We start from the raw sequence: 19,185 nt of genomic DNA, 5'->3' as shown, positions 1-19,185 counted from the left end.
TACAAGTGCAAGTTTTGTTTTATTTCCAGTGCACGGCAATGAAGGCATCGAATGTGCAAGAGCGGTTTCAGAACTAAGAAAAAATTAAATCACAAGAAATCCCATCGGCAGCAGTATTCTCAATACATAAAAATAAATGGCCGGACTTTTGTGGGCATTGCAGTACGTTTGCTTGCTAAGGAAGCTTCGGGCGCAGTTAAATCTTCAGCGGGGGCTAGCAATCATATTTCCACCTGTGCCTTGTTCACAGCTGGCAATCGCACACTGTGTGCTGTCTTCAAACAACTTTATCCAATCTGCGTATAAAATAAGAAGGAAGACCATATCAGCGCAAGTCCAATCACATTTTAATAAGACAGTATTTGAAGTACAACCAGAATGTTAAACTATAAAGAATAATGTGCGCAAATCGCTCCATCTCGCAAATAGATTCGCATATATGCAGTACTAAAAAAAATGGCTGTGGCTTAGGTAAGGTTAAGCCCAGGATGCGAAGCATACTAGCCTTTATTTTAGTTGTTGAACCACTGTTTAGCCTGGTGAACTGCTGTTGCTTGGCTATATTTGGTTCGGCTAGACGAAGAAACAACTCATGCGTTACTGCTTCGCCTTCAAGAGTGGAACGCGACAGCGTTCCCGTCGACCCGCCAAGGGGTGTAAAACAATGGGCTACAGGGCAGCGACTACGCGACTACGCGCCCCGCATTGGACGCGGTGAGCGTCGAGCAAAGCAGCGTTCGGCGCGGCAACGAAATGTGCGCCTGAGCAAGAGACGCACGCCTTAGAAACAGCTCGTTTCTAAGGCAACGCCGCATTCACTAGAGGCGCTTTTGTACCGCTTTGAAGCATCGTACTCGTGGCTCAGTGGTAGCGTCTCCGTCCCACACTCCGGAGACCCTGGTTCGATTCCCACCCAGCCCGTCTTGCAAGAGCTGAGCCAAAGCCACTTCTCTGTCGTGACGTCACGGTGTCACGTTGTTTCAAGGCGACGCCGCCGCGCCTGAGGAGCTGGGTTGAGCTCTCGTAATATGCTTCGCATAAAACATATTGCAATTATTCTCGGCCCTTAAACACATTTCCTTAGTGTCATGGGGCAGCTGGAAGTGGCGGTAAAAGGAAGGTTTAGCTGGGGGCGATATCCGACGCCACGTATTGAAATATATGTAATACGCACGAAGGCTTTAATGAAGAAACCCTTGACCTATTTGAACAAAATTTCCGGTGTGGGGAGGGAAAGATAAACTATACATAGTGTACCAAGCTCGATTTTAATTTGTAAACCAAAATTTATTACAATTGCCAAAAATTTATAATTTTTCAAAAAGCTTATGCACGTAGGTTACAAATCCGTAACTCGGCAGCAAGAACAGATGTCACATTACAGTAAACAGTCTATGTTAGAGATTATAAGGTGGGCAAGTCTGATTTAAACAAATTCAGCTTATGTGCTTTTCTTATAACGTTTACGAAAGGTCCTACTCACGAATAAGTGGTATTGTTCATTGTGGTGTGCAATACTTCTATTTGCACTGATATAAATTTATTATGAGGTGTAGGGACACAATCGTGGGATGATAAAAATTGCTTACTTGCAAAGTTGTAAGTTTAATAGCTTTTTTTTTTAAATTGCTATTTTCACAGGTTTTTTGTACGAATGGGTGGCGTCAAACAAAATCTGCTGGTTACAGTCACTATATTTTACTTTTCTTTTAATTTGGCAAAGCTCATCAATTTTTTTTTTTTGTAGTGGTTGCCGAGAAAAACGATTTGCTTGTTTCAATGTAGTCAGGAACCCGCGAGCTAAAGCTTCATATTAAGATGAGCACCTCGTGTACTCACCCGAGCACGAACAAACTTGGAAAATTTACTTTTTTCAAACAATATAAACAAACGCCATTACTGCTTTACTGTCACAACTGTTGGCGAGTAAAATCACCGTGGTATATTTATTAAGCATGCTGACGGTGTCGGTCTGTCCGTGTCATTTGGTGTGTTCAGCCAGGCATGCGTTGCTGACGGATGGTCAATGAAAGCATGCTGTCAAAAACCTGCTGATTTGGAGGGAAACTTTACGGTTGACTTTGGAAAGGCGCGGAGCGCTTCATTTTGCATGTACTTATGCGAGTGCTTGAGACATATCTGTAAAGCTTCAATGCAGACATGTTATACGAGTGCCATGCGCTGAAAGACCTAAATACATTCTGTAAGATAAAAGGCCTAACTATGTAATTTTAAAAACTCTCCTCACTGTGCGAAGTACTGCTGTATTCGTGGACACCAGTGCATGAAGCAGTGATGCAATATGAATATAAGCTTAAAAGCTCTTGCAAACCTATTTAAACTGCGACGAATAATTCCGCTGTGTCTGAACATCTTTTAGCACTTCCTGTCTCGAGTATACTGCGGGTGTCAGTCACGGCCAAACTGTCACTTCAGAAACTGCAGTGTATAAGCACTATAAAACATTACTGTGCTTGGGTAGCGAGCTTAGCTTCGCTCATTTCCATGAGAGCTTAAATTGTTGGTAAAACACTATTAGGAGTGCACCACGTCAAAATTTTTTGAATCATCTCATGACGCTACATTAGCTTCCCGACGCATTCTTTAATGTCAAATTAGTTTTCTCAAATTTCTTCCCCTCAAGAGATTTATCTGCTCTATGCGGGGTACTCTGAGTAAAAGCTAAACTTACGAAACCTTAAACAATCCTTAGTAGGAAATTTTCTAATACTATGACAACTAAGGTTGACTACAATGATGTGATTCTATAATGCGTAGACACGTACGAATCAAAAGTAAGTTTTAAAATAAACAGCCAACCATAATTGTGCATGTTTGACTCTTTGATAAGCATTTACCAAACATGTTATTTATGAGTTCCAATGTATTTAATTTTTAGGCTTATAACAAGTCGCGAGCAACGCTCCTTTAAAAGCATATTTGTCATAATATACTCGTTATGCACTTTCCTCAGACCGAATATCTACTGTACTTTTCCTGATACATTTATGGCGCGGAGGAACGGTGCTTGGAAAATTCAAAATAGGTACAAACTAAGGATTTTTATGACATTTGATGTATGGTTGTGTTAGTTGCTTGTCAACGTCGGGAATGTCTCAAACCCAATATTAGTTCTTACCCAAGCCGCGGTTTCGGGCTCTCATCATCTCTTTCCTCAGCGGTTAAACGAAGAATAGGAAGCGGCTTAGCAGTGTCATATACAAAGGCCTGCACGTTTTGTCAACCATCGCTGAACATCGATAAACAGGTCCAACAAATTTGGGTTGCTGGTTATGCATATAACGTATATGTAACTGGGAAAACCTAAGCCTAGCCTGATGTTCTCTTGCTTCTGGGAAGCACTGACAGGAGTACTTGTAAACAGGAACCCTCCGCTGACGAAGTCACAACTTTTGATGTTGCCTGTACACGTCCTCTTTCTGTTAACACACTGTAAAGTGGCACATCTTTGATGACGTTTGCGTTTGTTAAGACGACAATTCGAAGCGTGAGCTCGGCACGCATCGTGCCTTCTGCAAATTTATTACGAGAAGAACTCAAGAAGACAAAATGCGATAACTGTAGAGGTTTTCGTTTCATAGGATGCCGCATAGACTCTAACAATAGGCAATTATATGTAAATTTGCCAGCAGAGCTAATAGCGTCAATAAGTAATTAGGTCACTTAGCCTGGTTCTATCCCAAGGCGTCGCAAGAGGAAACAGGAGGCGAACACAATCAAAGCAGGCAGAAATCCTTTTTTCCTGAGCGCATATTATCCAGACTTGGTTTTACATGTGAAATATTTCGTCTTGGGGTGTAGAGAACTGTGAAATGCTATTTAGCAAAAATACTTTTCTTTCGAGATGTATTTTCCGCACAATACTTTAAGCTATTCATCCAATATCCCTTTTTAGGACAGAAAGCTCTTCTCACCATCGCTTTTTTGTGGCCTCCATCCTGGAAGTCTAAATTTGATTTCTAGTTTAACGGTGTAAAAAAATATGGCATATTGCAGAGCTGTGTGAGCTTGCTGCTGAGATTTTATATTGTTAAGACGATCGAATCAAAGTGGTAGAAGTTAGACACCAATGTCGCACTGAATGTCTGAAGAATCCTACCATAGCCAAAAAAACACAACCATTTTCATTAGGTCCCAAAAAGCTTTGGTGGAAATACATTTAATCGGGAAACTTTCCAAAATCCAGTGAATCTAACAATCCTAATTGCTTGGGACCAAGTTAGATGAAAATATTAAAACCAAATTATACTATCAACCTATCGAAAGAGGATAAAAGGCTACGTATATTATGCTTTATAGTGTTACGTACAGTATGACGTGGCGTGGCAGTATGAAACCTTACCGAAATGGTTCTTCCTTTCGTGTTATAGGTAACATCCTTCTCGATAACGAACATATTTCATGTCACTCTCCTTCAGATACACAAGGCCATCTTTGCAATGGCACAAACCTCCAACATTGCAGTTGGACTTATCGCAGACACATCAGAGGCATCCGCTATTGTAGGAAAAACGCCTATACCTAATCAAAGTGCTGATAAAAAGCATAATACTAATTTTTTAGCATGACGTGGTGTGGCAGTATGAAACCTTACCAAAACCGGCTCTTCTTTTGATGTTTTCGGAAACAATCTTTCCGAATACGAACGCATTCCATGCCACTCTCCTTCAGATACACAATGCCATCTTCGCAGTGGCACAAAGGGCCAACATTGCAGCTGGGCTTATCGCAGTCACATAAGAGGCAGTCGCTATTGTTGGCAAAGTGCTTGTGCCTAGAAAAGAAGTTGTACAAACAATACATACCTAATTGCTTTAATTGGTTACGATGGCCTACATGCGCAAGAAAATCATTTCGCATAGAAGGCAATGATTCGCTTATGAGCAGTCTACAAATAGCAGAGTTGGTTTCCAGCAGAACGTTCCTGACGCGGATAGTAAGACAGGACGACCACACACTGGTACAACCAACCAGCTCAGGCAAGCATTATACCTAAGTTTACATATATGAGAAAATCGTTTTTGCGGAGGTCATTTTACTGCGTTAGCATTCTCAGGGTACTTCAAGCATTTTCCCGGAGCCAGCATGGTTTGTTTTTATCTGTATGTGTTTGTATCTAACCGTTTTCCCGCCTAACGTGGTCACAATTTAGTCCGCGCTCGAATCGGCAGCGCATCCTCTTGCTGTGCTGAGATAACAGGCTTCGAAACTGACCATCAGACACGCTTACTTCACTGAGTACGTGCCAATTTGCACGTACGTGCAGTTCTTCAACGAAACTTTCGAGCTGCATGGGTCCCTGAAGGCTCGGGACTTGGTAGATACCACTGTTCATAGAAACTATTTCGCACCGGCTTGGAGTACCGGAGATGTGTCACTGGGACTGAGCTGGTCTTCAATGAACATCTCTGATGCCAAATTTGGCAACACGGTATGTGCCACTGCGAATGTGCTGCTCGAGAATGACTACAGAAAGGCTTAAAATTTCTGTGATGCTGGGCGAAATGAAAGCCACGTCTCGGTCGTTTCCCAGCGACAGCAACAACCCTGTACAACAGGCTGCGCAACAAATGCACTGAGCATGGGCCATTTTTGAATAAGCGCCCTTCACGCGAACGCTTTAGCGAGCTGCGCTATGAATGCAGTGGGTGTGTGCCGCTATTCAAGGAACATCTCGTGAACTTGGGTCCCTGACTATGTGCCGTTGAACGTGCGGCAAGCGAGTGAATAATTCTCAGTGTTCGCCAGCACCGGTGCGCCACGCTTCTCGTGTCTGTCGGAGGCAACGCGCGGAGTTCACGTTTAGCGCCATTAGATGGTTCAGTGCGCGCAATAATTGCGGCAGACTCTCACAATGACTGCCAAGGGTAATACGTTAGCATTGTATCATTGGAGCGAGACAACATATTGCCAACGTGAAAACAAGAAATGTATGAGGCTTGTACTGCAGCGGGCTTCCGTGCTTGCGTAAGAAGACTCGGCACGATCTGGCGCAGCCATCGTAAAGGCTAAGCGCTACGTCAGAAATGCATGGCTCTCTGGTGTGTGCGAACGCTGAGAAAAGCGTCATGTGGCAACCGCGTTCCTCTATGGCGCTTCCCTCTGGGCACGCGATTGCGCGATCTAGCGGCACTGACGAGAAGTCCCCGCATGACTTTCGCGAAGATAAGCGTGGCGCGTTGGCACTTTTGAACGCTACGAATTGTTCCATCGCTTGGCTGCAGACTGAGTGGCCCTTACGCAAAGACCCAAGTCGGCGACAGGTTCAGTGAAAAGCAGGACAAGCCAAGTGCATTCTTGGCGCAGCTCGCTGAAACATTGGCTTGAAGGTCGTTCATAGAACAACGAGCACCACCTACTCAGTGCATTTGTAAGGCAGCCAAGAAACGCGTTAGGTTGCTCTCCTTGAGGAACTTTTGTGACGTGGACTCATTTCCACTCAGCATCGCAGGAATTTGAAGGATCTTTTTTGTCACCGTAGAGCGGCACATTCCTAGTTAAGAACAATTAGTTGTCTAAATTAGCGTAAAGGACGTCAATAGAAAAGCGGTACACATTTACTAGCACATGCCCAATGACCCAAGTTTGCATCACATAGGTTCGTTGGAGGCCAGCGCAGACCGAGTGGCACACGCGCAGAACTCCAAATCGGCGTCACACAGTTTCCTCGAGCAGCGGTACCTACTACGTACCGAGTCTACATTGGCCCATGTCGGCCTGAAAGGGGTCCTTTGAAGAGCTGCACATATCAACACATCGCCAGATACTCAGTGACCCTAATCGTTCAGACAGTTAGTTTGGAACCCCGTTGCTTCACCCCTGCAGCCCGATGCACTACCTATTCGACCACCGACTGCCCAATGATCCAGGTATAGGAGGGAAAACGGTTTGATACAAACATTACTACAAACAGGATTATCTTGAGCAATGCCTCGATAACTTTCACGGTAACAATGCTACTGTGCTTTGGGATAAATTTAAAGAAATTATCACTCACTGCCTTAACAACTTTATTCCCAATAAAGCTAAAAAAACTTCCAAGACTACTCCCTGGATAACGAGAGACATCTTGCAGCTTAAGAGAAACGTTAAGCGCTTAAGACGACGAATACCCGACGTGTTTCTATTCACGAAATCTGAAATAAAATAAACCAAGAACTACGGCAAGCTAAGCTCTGGTATTTTCACCATACATTGCCAAATTTCATTGAAACAGCACCCCAAAAATTTTGGGCTTTTCTAAGCACAAAAACCAAGTCAATTGACCAAATTGTTCACGAGGGCCACGTCGTCATCGAAAAACAACGTATCGCGGAGCAGTTCAATAATTATTTTCAGAGTGTTTTTTTCAAATTTCGATGATGGTATAAACCTTAACCGCATGTCATGTAAGTCGACCTCTGATATTGTTTCGCAACCGGGTGTAGTGTCCATGTTGCTGAACCTGAAAGCTAAATCATCTCCAGGGCCAGACAACGTACCTAATGCTTTTCTGCGCTGGTATGCTGAAGCGTTAGCTCTTTTTCTTGTTATCTTTCGTTCCTCGTTATCTTCGGCTAATCTTCCTACAGACTGGCTAACTGCACGTGTCGTTCCCATACCAAAAAAGGTGTCAAAACCCTAGTAACTAGATATCGTTCGATATCATTAACTTCATCATGTGATAAGTTAATCGAACATATCATACCTAATGAAATAACCAAATTCCTAAGTGACAACAACGTACTGTCTCATCAGCATGGTTTCCGGAAAGGTTTCTCTACTGTAACACAATTAACCACAATTATTCACAACTTCGCAAGTGCTCTTGACAAGCCAAGCCACATTGACGTAATTTTAGACTTTAAGAAAGCATTTGACCTTGTTTCTCACAATAAACTTATAGGAAAACTACAGTCGATATACTTTCCCGCCTGTGCTATTAACTGGGTGGCGGCTTATCTGTCTAATCGCGAGCAGTTTGTTTCAATTGATAACTACTCTTATAATGAACTTTCAGTAACCTCTGGAGTACCTAAAGGTAGCGTGCTAGGACCTTTACTATTTCTAATATACATAAACAACATCACTAACGAAATTTCTCATCCTGTTTAAGTTAGACTATTTGCTGACGATTGTGTGTTATTTAACGAGGTTACTTGCGACGCAGATCAAGGAATGCTTAACTCTGTCCTTCAAAACGTTCTTTCCTGGTGCAGTCGGGGAGGTATGGAATTGAACAGAGAAAAAAACTGCTTACATGTCCACAACAAAATAAAAATAAAATGTCGTTTGTCTATAACCTCGACTCTGAAACTCTAACCAAAGTAAGCCAATATAAATATCTTGGAATCACAGTAACTAGTGACCTCAGCTGGAATAGCCACATTTGTAACGTATGTAACTCGTCTTTCAGGAAGCTTTGTCTCCTCAGGCACAAACTAAAGGGCGCTCCCTGTGGTACTAGATTACTGGCTTACACTTCCCTCATCCGTCCGAAACTAGAATATGTATGCATTGTGTGGGATCTGTATAAGAAAATTAACCTTGTCGCTTTAGAGATGGTCCAACGTAAACCTGTCAGGTTTATAATGTTAGCCTAATGAATCAACATAATATTCAAAGGCTACAGCTACGCAGGAAAATACGACTAAATTTATTTTCTTGCTTAAAACAGCTGTTTGTCCCTCCAAGCACAAGCTTATGTTAAACCACTTACAGCGCGTCGAACACGGCATCGTTCCGCTGATGCTTTCACACCTTATAACACCCGAACTAACCTAACTAACAGCCTGCCATTATCACAGTTGTTAAACACCGATTCGATTGAACGCATGTGTCTTTAATATTAAAGGTATTGCCATTGCGGCAAGCCTTGTTACTGTTTTCTTTTTCTTCTTTTACACGTGAATTTTGTTTGATACTTTCCACACCTTCCTTACTTACTATATTATTTTCAGTATTTTGTAATGGTCGCTCGTTCAACTTCTGGTACTTCCCCCCCCCCCTCTCGTGATAGTGGTTGCAAGTGCTCATATATGCGTGTGATACTGATCTAATGTTTGTCAAGTTGTCTTCCTTCAGTGTACCTCCTCTTAATCTTACTTAGTCGTCGCTTTCATTGTTTTTCTGATATTTACATAAGTAGCATTGCTTTTGTATTTCTTTTTCATATGTGCATGTACATATTATGCGTGCATATGTAAATATTTATGTATTCTGCCCCTCCTGCTTGGGCCCCCTATTGGGCCTGCAGTATTGTATAAATAAATAAATAAATAAATAAATAAATAAATAAATAAATATGGAACTACAAACGTGCACATGTAGATATCCCCCGAAATTCCGTGAACTGCCCAAGGATGATTAAAAATGTTTGGAGGATGCTTAAGTTTCGCCTTAAGGAGGGGAACGCGAGAGCATTCAAAGATTCCTGACCGCTTCTCACGCTTCCAGGCAAGCGCAGCTTATGTAACGGTATTGTTCACCGGCAAACGCTGGCAAGGAACGCCATGCACGAAGTTGAGCTCTCCGGTGAAAGTGCGGTCAGCAGGTGCGCTCTCTTGCGTGGGCCGCGCTGTGGTCAAGTATCAAGGGGCTTTACGCTGTGGCGGAGGCGAGCGCCATCTGGAGCTCTTGCAGTGAACCGGACGCGCCGCTTTATGGCCTTTGACATTTGCGAACGGGGCTTGTGTTCTGAGTTTCCGCATAACATAATTACGTTTTCTCGCATATCAAAATAACAGTCCGACGCCATCATGTCTGTAGGCTGTGTGCAAGTTGTACTTTACGATTTTTGTGGCATATTCAATTAGTGGAAATTTAATTAGTTCAGTAACCTCCTTGCGCTACATGGAGTGCCTGCATGATTGGGTTTGCGTGGTTGGACTGATGCGCGCGTGGACTGGAACGTTAGGCTTCAGACTTCTTATGTCTTAGCCACGCCTACGCGAAAGGCGTGCGCTGGTTGTTAGTTGTATGCCATATTCGGCCGATCCACTCCATGCGCGCCTACGCGAAAGGCGTGCGCTGGTTGTCAGTTGTATGTCATATTCGGCCGATCCACTCTATGCGTTCTCGCGAGTGGCGTTGTATTCGACTCGTTGAAAGAGGGTGCGCGCCCGGCGTTCAGCTGGTTATTTTCGATTGCGCTCCCCCATATTCATGCGCTCTGAGGCCCTACGAGCCCAGTCGTCGAGCTTGAAACGTCATCGCCGCGTCGCTGCTGTGGGCGGCGGACCACCGTAACCGAGGCCACTGCATGCGGGCGTCTCGACGAGCGCTCGTCCCGCCGGCGCGTCCGCCTGTGTCCTCGGCAGCGCCGGGAGCTTTGAATAGGCGAAACCACGGGCGAGACATCGGCGGGTGTTGGCAGTAGACACGGGGTTTCGCATATGCCATTTCCTCTTCCTAGAGCCAGTGGCATGTTTGGCTTGTGCGCTTGGCCTCTACCTCTGAGCTCGGGGAACGCCGGATCTGCCCGACTCTGCTTCGCGGGATGGAGACGACCAGTCGAAGATACCATTAGCAAAACCGGAAAGTAAACATAGCCGTCTAGTAGTTGCGGCCTATGTCATTTTAACGTCATGGTGTCGATGGGTGCTCTCGACATATATTGAACAATCGAACACGTCTTTTGGCGTCTTGTGGCATTCGGTTGGTGGTGGAGTGTAGTAGAGAAAAGGTAGGTGGCAGTTTATAGTAGCCTCGTTGGTGGCGCCTTACACGCATTCTATCGCGGTGATATTTGTTGATTCATTCCAAGTAAAACATTTGACACTTCTTTATTGAATTTATTTTACCTAAGGCAACCGTAACCAACCGTAGTCAATGCGCAGAACCAGTACTGTGGCTGCTACACTCGAAAACAACACACACGAGCAGCTCTGCCCTCGCACGGTGCGCTCTCTCATGCGATGTGAAGCTTTCGACAGCGCGTATTGGTAGTGCACGCGGACGTCACGTGTAGGCAGTCACTAGATTTATTAATATTTGGGGTTTTACGTGCCAAAACCACTTTCTGATTATGAGGCACGCCGTAGTGGAGGACTCCGGAAATTTTGACCACCTGCGGTTCTTTAACGTGCGCCTAAATCTAAGCACACGGGTGTTTTCGCATTTCGCCCCCATCGAAATGCGGCCGCCGTGGCCGGGATTCGATCCCGCGACCTCGTGCTCAGCAGCCCAACACCATAGCCACTGAGCAACCACGGCGGGTACTAGATTTATTGAGCGTGACTATCGGCGCGGCGAAACCATCGCCGACGGCGAACCTTTGAGAACACGGCCTATGGGGCTCTTGCATTGCCCAGAGGGCGCTGCAAAAATGGTGCTAAAAACCGCCCTCTGTCCTGAACTGGGTAGTACCAAGCTCGGTCGTCTGCTTCGGAAAGCATGTTTACAATGTGGACCCGCCACTTTCGGTTTTGTTGTACCATGGTTTGGAGCGAATATCGGGCGCCGAAGGTTTTTTTCAGAGGTGGCACGCTGCGTAAAGGCAATAAATTATGCAACGCCAAATACGTGTACGCCATTCAAGAAAAAGCGACGAAGTTTTAGCGCGGTGTCAATGGCAAGTGAAGCGAGTCGCGTAAGAAGTTAAACTTCAGGTAAGGTTTGCCCACTGCTAGATTCAGGCGCACAAACGCGAGGAAATGCTTGCTATAAATGAATTCACAGCAGCGCTAAGCAGACATCATGTGTACGGAACTGCTCGAGCGCGCGATCGTACGCGCCGCGACGGCAGCGGGCTTTCGACATGCTGCGAAACGGCGGGCCTCCTGCAATCTTCGTCGACTGCATGCCACTGGACAAGTAGTTATGCCTGCACTGTAGTATCGGCCAACAGTCCCTTTAGCAACTCATAAATAACTGGTGCAGTGCATATGAGCTCGGAGTAACGTACGCGCGAATCGCGCTGCAGCGCAAGCTCGTGTCGTGCTCGCTTGATGTAGCTTTTAATGACAGCGCTCGAACATCGATGTGTTGCAATCAATACTACCTTGCTGCGCTGCCTCAGCATGCTGGCTTGAGGTCAAGGATGAGGACACTTAACTCTCACACCTGTGCTGGTCGTAGTGGGGTAGTGAATTGTCACCGAATCAGCCCGACCATTTGTGCACGGTCATTCGCGCACACCTGGTCACTTCGCACGAGTCGAATTGTTAATTGTCGCTGTGGCCGGGTCTCCAATCGTGAGTCACCAGCCATGCCTGCTGCTATGTCGGTCTGCCGTCGGGACTGTAGGTGCAAAAGACCGAACTTTAGAACGCAGATAATCACGCAAGGTTCAAGACAGGCGAAGCAGTCAGCATGGCGCAATGTTTCGCTTACCCAGCGCGATGAACTGGAGCTATCCAGGGCGCCCGAGGCTCCGCTTCGTGAGGCCTTGAAGGAAAACGGTAGACTCTGATGTTGGGATTCAGGTCTTCTTGTTCATGTCAGCCGATGAGGCAGAAGTAACGACGGTGGCACTTTTTCGAGGCTGAGCTAGGTCTCTCCGGATAGGCGTCGCCGATTCCTTCTGCTTCCAAAATGACGTCTCACGGAGAGTCTGTTTTTGTTAAACTACAGGCTGCGGCTAGATCGCAGCGTGGTCGGCGTGGTCTGTGAGAAGTGGCGAGCCTCTTCCCACTCTCAACAGGGTAGAAAAAATTACCGACGATTACGTTACTTCTTAATGCGAAATTTGAGCGCAGCGAATAAGCTGTTTCACCTTTTCGATAGATTGAGGCAAAGAAATCGAGCAACACATGTATGCGCTATCACACAATTTTTTTTTTATTTTTCACACGTATTCCTTTAACAAAGACTCCACTAACAGTTCTTGACAGTCATGAAGGAAGCTTTGTGGTCGGAGAAATAGACTGATATATGTTCGACTTGGTACACCAATGCTTGATTCTCAAAGACGTTCACAAAGACGTTCACAACTGGGCCCTTAATGCCATATTGGCCTCCGCCGTGCATCAGTCGTCGCACTTGCATGAATGGGATTCGCGGAGATACGAGTCTTACACTCACCGCATTAAGTTGTGGAAGGTGCGCTGGCCTCGAGGGATATTTGTAACCGTTTGTTGTCGAAATCACAACCAAAACAAGCGCGAACGAGACCGGCCCAACAGAACCAAACAGGCGCGGGCGAGAGCTGTGGCGCGAGCAGACGATAGTACGAAACGAGCGGATCGGCTGAGACCAGACACGAGTGCGCATCGAGCCGTAAGGAGGGTCCGCATGACAGCAGCATCGCGCGCGCACGTCACTGAAGGGGCCGCTCTCATTGGTCTCCGCCATTCACGGCTCGCGTCCTGCGTCTCCCACTCCAGCGAAGGGGGGCGGAGCTGGTTACGAGGCCGACGCCGACGACGACGCAAAACCCAGGAACGGACGCCAAAGAGCTGCGCTCTAAAAGTGAGAGTCTACTCAAAACTCGGGCTAGAAACATGCTTCGCCACAGACAGGGCTCAATACTACCCAAGCCGGTACTACCCAGATAACGTTTCGTGCCCCGCCACCAGGCGTCGCTACTATACCTCAAACTCCAGCGCAAGACGCCCATGCCCTGCTTGAACGACGGGGGACGGGGGACGCCTCCGCCGGACCTTCTGCGATATGGGTCGCCCAGCGCTGTCTCGTCGGAAGTGTGACGAAGGTGCGCGGTCGCCGCATGAAGCGTTTCTGAACGTTCGCGCGCACTGACCGCCATGCACTTCGGAGGTCACGCCCTGGCTTCGTGGCGGCGGTGCTGGATGGCGCCCAGTGTTCTTTGGGAAACGCGAACAGGGATCCCGCTGCAGTACGCGCCTTACACTTAACTCGTTTCGACGGTGGCATTACGCTGCGTCGCAATGTTGATCCATTGCTAATCGCCTTCGCGTAGACAGTCATCACAAGAGGGGTTATGCAGCAGATTTCTTTCGCGAAATTAATGTTGTGAGTTTTCAGAAATCTGCAAAGCTCGAGTTCTCTAGTACTTGACGGTGCCGTCAGCGTCTACTGGATGTTTAGCACTGTTTTTTGGCTCTGGGTCTTTGTATATTGCGTGTATTTCTTATCAGAAGAAAATCATATGCACCTTCGGCCATTTTTTTTTCTACAAACAAGAAACGTTATTGGTATTGTTCAGTGTAGGCAGTGGATCGCACAGCTGTTTCACGGCCTGTAGGGGGTTGTTGCGTCATACATTGAGCAGAAACTCCTATGCAAACTTTATAAAAACCTTCTATTCTGGCTGACAAGTACTGCTGAATCCATAAGCCCATTTTCTGTACAGTTGTATAATGTGACCGCCCTAAGCGTAGTGGCTTCTGACGAACGTTTGTGTCTGGAATTCTACAGGCACCTGCGTAATTGTCACACAGAAGTTGAAATGCTTGGTACGTCGGTTTTGTTGCATGCCACATATACCTCTACTATAATATTTTGTGGGTTGCTTAAAAAAAGAAACTGATGGTACAAATGAGAGTACAGATAAGGAACGAATAAGAGTAAGATAACATTACGTATGTTATTCGACATCACAATTTAGCACCAATATAAGTTTATTATTATGACACAACAGCGATTGCTATCAGTCATGAATATTTGACACGTGCACGACTCACCAGTCAGGTCGATCGCAGTCTTCTTCGTACTTTGCGCACCAGCTGCTGTCCTTATAGTAAAGAATTCCGTCAACGCAGTCACATTTCGCTTTGTAACCTGTGCACTCCTGCTCACCATTGGGACATTCGCAGTTAGCACACCCACCACTGGAGGCCTTGTTTTTCCTGTATCAATTGTATTGACAACAGTACAATTCTAGCCATTAAAAGCGTGCTGTAGTGCACAATGTTGTAGCACTTCTACAAAGACGGTAACATATTACGCTGCACGTACAGCTGGCGGACGCATTTGATTAATGGCTAGCGAATACTTAGAAATGGTGTTGACCTCTGTGAACGCCGTCACCGCCGCCCCATCAGAAAGGTATCTTGGCTCGGCAATTCTATTCAATGGCGCCGACTCTAAAACAACGCGTCATCCAGAGAAGCAGCCGCTTTGTATTAAAAAGTCGGCTCTGAGCTTTCTAAGAACAATCAGTCTATGAAAAGCGTCCTTGGAGAAAACTGCTTTTCGTCACTTGTGAAAGTGTGCGAGTTTGTTAGCAAAGATGGGGAAGTGACAGTCTGTTGGGAAAACGTGCGTGATACGTCAATCATCATTCAACTTGCAACGCCGGCTTACTATTCAGACTCCTTTTGCCCGCTATATTCCTTGTGTTGAATTAAGCAAAACAGAGAAATGTTTTGTCGTAGCGTATTTGTGAGTGCTACCGTTGCATAGCGATATACGCGTGACATCATGACATCATTTTTTCACCTTTCAACATGTTTGAATCTAGGTAACGAACATGCCGTGCGCCCAGATGAAAGGAGGGGTGGGGGAGGCTTGCGGTCTCCCCCTCACTCTGTAACAAACAAGGTTTGCTGGAGAAGTGCAAGCATGACAGAACAACGCTTGCAGAAGCGCGCGTTTCAGAAAGAGCGGCATTCTTTCTGATGTCGGTTGGGCGCGTTTTGAACCCTTGATGCCTGTAGAGGCGATAGCCCGCAGTAGGTGCTCTACAATTTGATGGAAAATTCGTATCGTGTTTGGCGGCTCGTAGACGCCGATCTGCCATAGAGGCACTTTACGAAGGCAGCATGTGTGTCCGTACGCTGAGCGACTGCTGGACCAACCATGAGGGAGCCGTGCACAGGACACATGCTGCCCGTGCAAAGCACTGAATGGGGGTTCGCGCAACATAGCTTTTACGGCGGCCGTTCTCTTTGTGGGGCACATAATTAGCCGCATGGTCAACTAGGCCTGGAAGTTATGAGTTCAATACGGCGGCCATCTCACAAGAACTTGAGGCCTCATGATCGGTCTAGGATCGCCGGGCAACTGACATGTGCAACTGACATTTGCAACTAACGCCCTGCAACCTACTTCGAGGGTTGCAATCTTTAGCAGAAAATTTTTTGAAGCTATGCATGCGGTGCTCTCAGGGGCCGGCACAACCAGGGCCGATTGCTTTATCGCGTGCACGTAATGCCGTGGAGCTTTGATGATTGCCGCTGCTCGCACGGCTTAGCTATGCTCGTATAGCGTGTACATTTGAAAAAAGAAGTTACTCAGTGGAGCCATGATAGCCCCATTAGAAGCAGTGTGGAACAGGTTGCAGACTCCTCCTATAACTGGCGATGAGGCCAGTGGGACCTGTCAAAACATGAAACGGGGAAAAGCGGCAAGACAAGATGGAATAACAATCGATTTTGTCAAAGATGGATGAACCATATTTGAAAAACTGGCGGCTCTCTATACGATGTGTCTATCGACTTCAAGGGTTACGGAAAACTGGAAGAATGCAAACATTATAATAATCCACAAAAAAGGGAGACGTTAAAGAATTCAAAAGTTATGGGACCATTAGATTACTTCCCGTATTATATAAATAATCACCAAGATAATGTACAATAGAATAAGTGAAACACTTGACTTTAGTCAACCAAGGGAACAGGCAGGTTTCAGGAAGGAATACACTACAATGGATCAGATCCATGTCTTCATTCAGGTAATCGAGAAATCCACAGAGCACAATAAACACATCTATATGGCTTTCATAGATTACGAAACGGCATTTGATTCAGTAGGGATACCAACAGTCATAGAGGCATTGCGTAATCAAGGAGTACAGGGCACTTACGTAAATATTTTGGAAGATGTCTACAGAGATCCGACAGCTACTTTAATTTTACACAGAAAAAGTAGGAAGATACTTATAAAGAAAGGGGTCAGAGAAGGAGACAATATCTCCAATGATATTCACTACGTGCTTGGAAGAAGTATTCAAGTAATTAAACTGGGAAGGCTTAGGAGTAAGGATCGACGGGGAATAACTCAGCAACCTTCGGTTTGCAGATGAAATGTTTTGTTCAGCAGTTACAACAAATGATTGAGGACATTAACACAGACAGTGTAAGGGTGGAGGTGAAGATTAAAATGCAGAAGACAAAGATAATCAGGAACAGCCGGGCTAGGGAGCAGGAGTACAAGATCGCCAGTCAGCCTCTAGAGTCTGTGAAGGAGTACGTTTCCCTAGGTCACATAATCGCAGGGAATCCTGACCATGAGAAGGAAGTTTACAGAAGAATAAAAGTGGGTTGGAGCACATACGGTAAAGATTGTCAACTCCTGACTGGAAGCTTACCATTGTCACTGAAAAGGAAGGTGAACATCAGTGCATTTTACCGGTGCTGACATATGGGGCAGTAACTTGGAGACTGACAAAGTTTGAGAACAAGTTAAGGACCCCGCAAAGAGCGATGGAACGAAGAACACTAGGCATAACGTTAAGAGACAGAGAGAGCGGTTTGGACCAGTGAGCAAACAGGTGTAGCCGATATTCTAGTTGACCTTAAGAGAGAAAAATTGAGCTGGGTGGGTCATGTAATGTGCAGGCTAGACAGCCGGTGGACCATTAGGGCGACAGAATGGGTGCCAAGAGAAGGGAAGTACAGTAGAGGATGGCAGAAGGCTAGGTGGTGCGCCGAAATTAGGAAATTTGCGGGTGCTAGTTGGAATAGGTTGGCGCAGGACAGGGGTAATTGGAGATCACAGGCCTTGGTCCTGTAGGGGATATAGAATAGGCTGATCATGATGATGCTACCAATGCAACTTTTATTATTCAAATGTGCACATCAATATATTTCACGTGCACAAGGCTTCTAATACCAAGCGTCTTTCTTTATTGCAAAGTCGAGAGAAAAATAATAAAGGGGGTTTCCAAATACAATTTCTACCCTAGGCTTTCTACATGCAAATATTGTGCTTGACTGGAAACGAAAACAAACAGACCGCGTTGTATTTTCCCTGCAATTAGCTTGAATTGTGAATTGCCGCGAAATTCCCAATGCGTGAAATGATAGGTGTTGACATCAAATGAAAATAAAAGAAGAGCCGCAGCAATGTAAAAAGTGTTATTACATTCTGAAAATATGCGAACCATGTATGAACAACATGCAAAATTTAATCGCACAGTAAGAAACGCCAGCATGCGCTCAAATTCCGAAATTTAAAGAACCGAGTTAACACTTTTATATTGAGGCACTTAATGCATCTGTTTTATCAAGATCAGACACATGAAGGAAGAAACGTGTAAATTCATACCGTATATAGCGTTTCTTGCGTGGCCTTCTGAAACATTCCAGTCGCGACTTTACGCACTTGATAGGGTTGTTTGTTCGGTACACGACACCATCGCTGCAGTGGCAGTTTGTACCAACAGCGCAGCTGGTTTGGCTGCATTCGCAAAGAAGGCATTCGCTGTTGTTTGCAAAGTGCTTGTGCCTGCAAATAGTGAATAAAATGTCGTGGTACCTGATTGGCCTAGCGCAGCTTCAGACTACATTAACTTTCAATGATCACAAACACTATCATGCATAGATAACAACATACTGCTGGGAATTCTTCACAGTAGTACACTATTCGCTAAAAAAGAAGAATGGTAGTTTAGGAATACTTCCTTCTCCAAGGACTTCATCACGTGAGTGCGTAGCTTGCAGCGAAAGACACGCTGAATATAAGGGTGTCGAAACTAAAGAAATACCGGCTCGGTTTGATTAGAGTTTGGGGTAATATCCGACTCAGTTCCGGTTCAGTTGCCGTTCTGAGATATAAAAATTCAAAGCGATCCGCGATACGATTCACAGCGCTGAACCAGTACGCGACTTTCTTCGGTACCATAAACTTATTCTGCCCTATGCCGAAAGGTTGCAGATTGCCATTCCCCTGTACTAATGTCGCGCGTTCAGGTTTTCTCACGAGGTAGAAAACTCGGATTCCTGACACATGCGAGGCGCTAGCAATAATTGGGTGTTGCACACACTTTCCATCTATCTATCTATCTATCTATCTATCTATCTGTCTGTCTGTCTGTCTGTCTGTCTGTCTGTCTGTCTGTCTGTCTGTCTGTCTGTCTGTCTGTCTGTCTGTCTGTCTGTCTGTCTATCTATCTATCTATCTATCTATCTATCTATCTATCTATCTATCTATCTATCTATCTATCTATCTATCTATCTATCTATCTATCTATCTATCTATCTATCTATCTATCTATCTATTTTACCGCGAGCTTGGGCATCTGGGGTAGTCCACGGTCGAAGG

At 45.5% G+C, this 19,185-nt stretch overlaps 1 protein-coding gene across 3 annotated transcripts in view; it reads right to left on the bottom strand.

The window, feature by feature from the left end:
- Nucleotides 1–19,185, bottom strand: part of LOC135914495 (laminin subunit gamma-1-like) — a 33,261-nt gene continuing 14,076 nt past the window's right edge. For all 3 annotated transcript variants that reach the window (XM_065447382.2, XM_065447381.2, XM_065447380.2), the window contains 4 exons: nt 18,190–18,369; nt 14,604–14,768; nt 4,616–4,795; nt 1–296 (listed from right to left, as the gene is read on the bottom strand). In XM_065447382.2, the coding sequence (XP_065303454.1) occupies nt 296; nt 4,616–4,795; nt 14,604–14,768; nt 18,190–18,369 (526 nt within the window). In that variant the 3' untranslated portion in view covers nt 1–295. The remainder of the gene's footprint in view (nt 297–4,615; nt 4,796–14,603; nt 14,769–18,189; nt 18,370–19,185) is intronic.

The sequence above is a fragment of the Dermacentor albipictus genome, chromosome 8 (genome assembly GCF_038994185.2).
Source record: "Dermacentor albipictus isolate Rhodes 1998 colony chromosome 8, USDA_Dalb.pri_finalv2, whole genome shotgun sequence".
Taxonomy (NCBI): domain Eukaryota; kingdom Metazoa; phylum Arthropoda; class Arachnida; order Ixodida; family Ixodidae; genus Dermacentor; species Dermacentor albipictus.
This window is presented reverse-complemented; position numbering and strand designations above follow the sequence as displayed.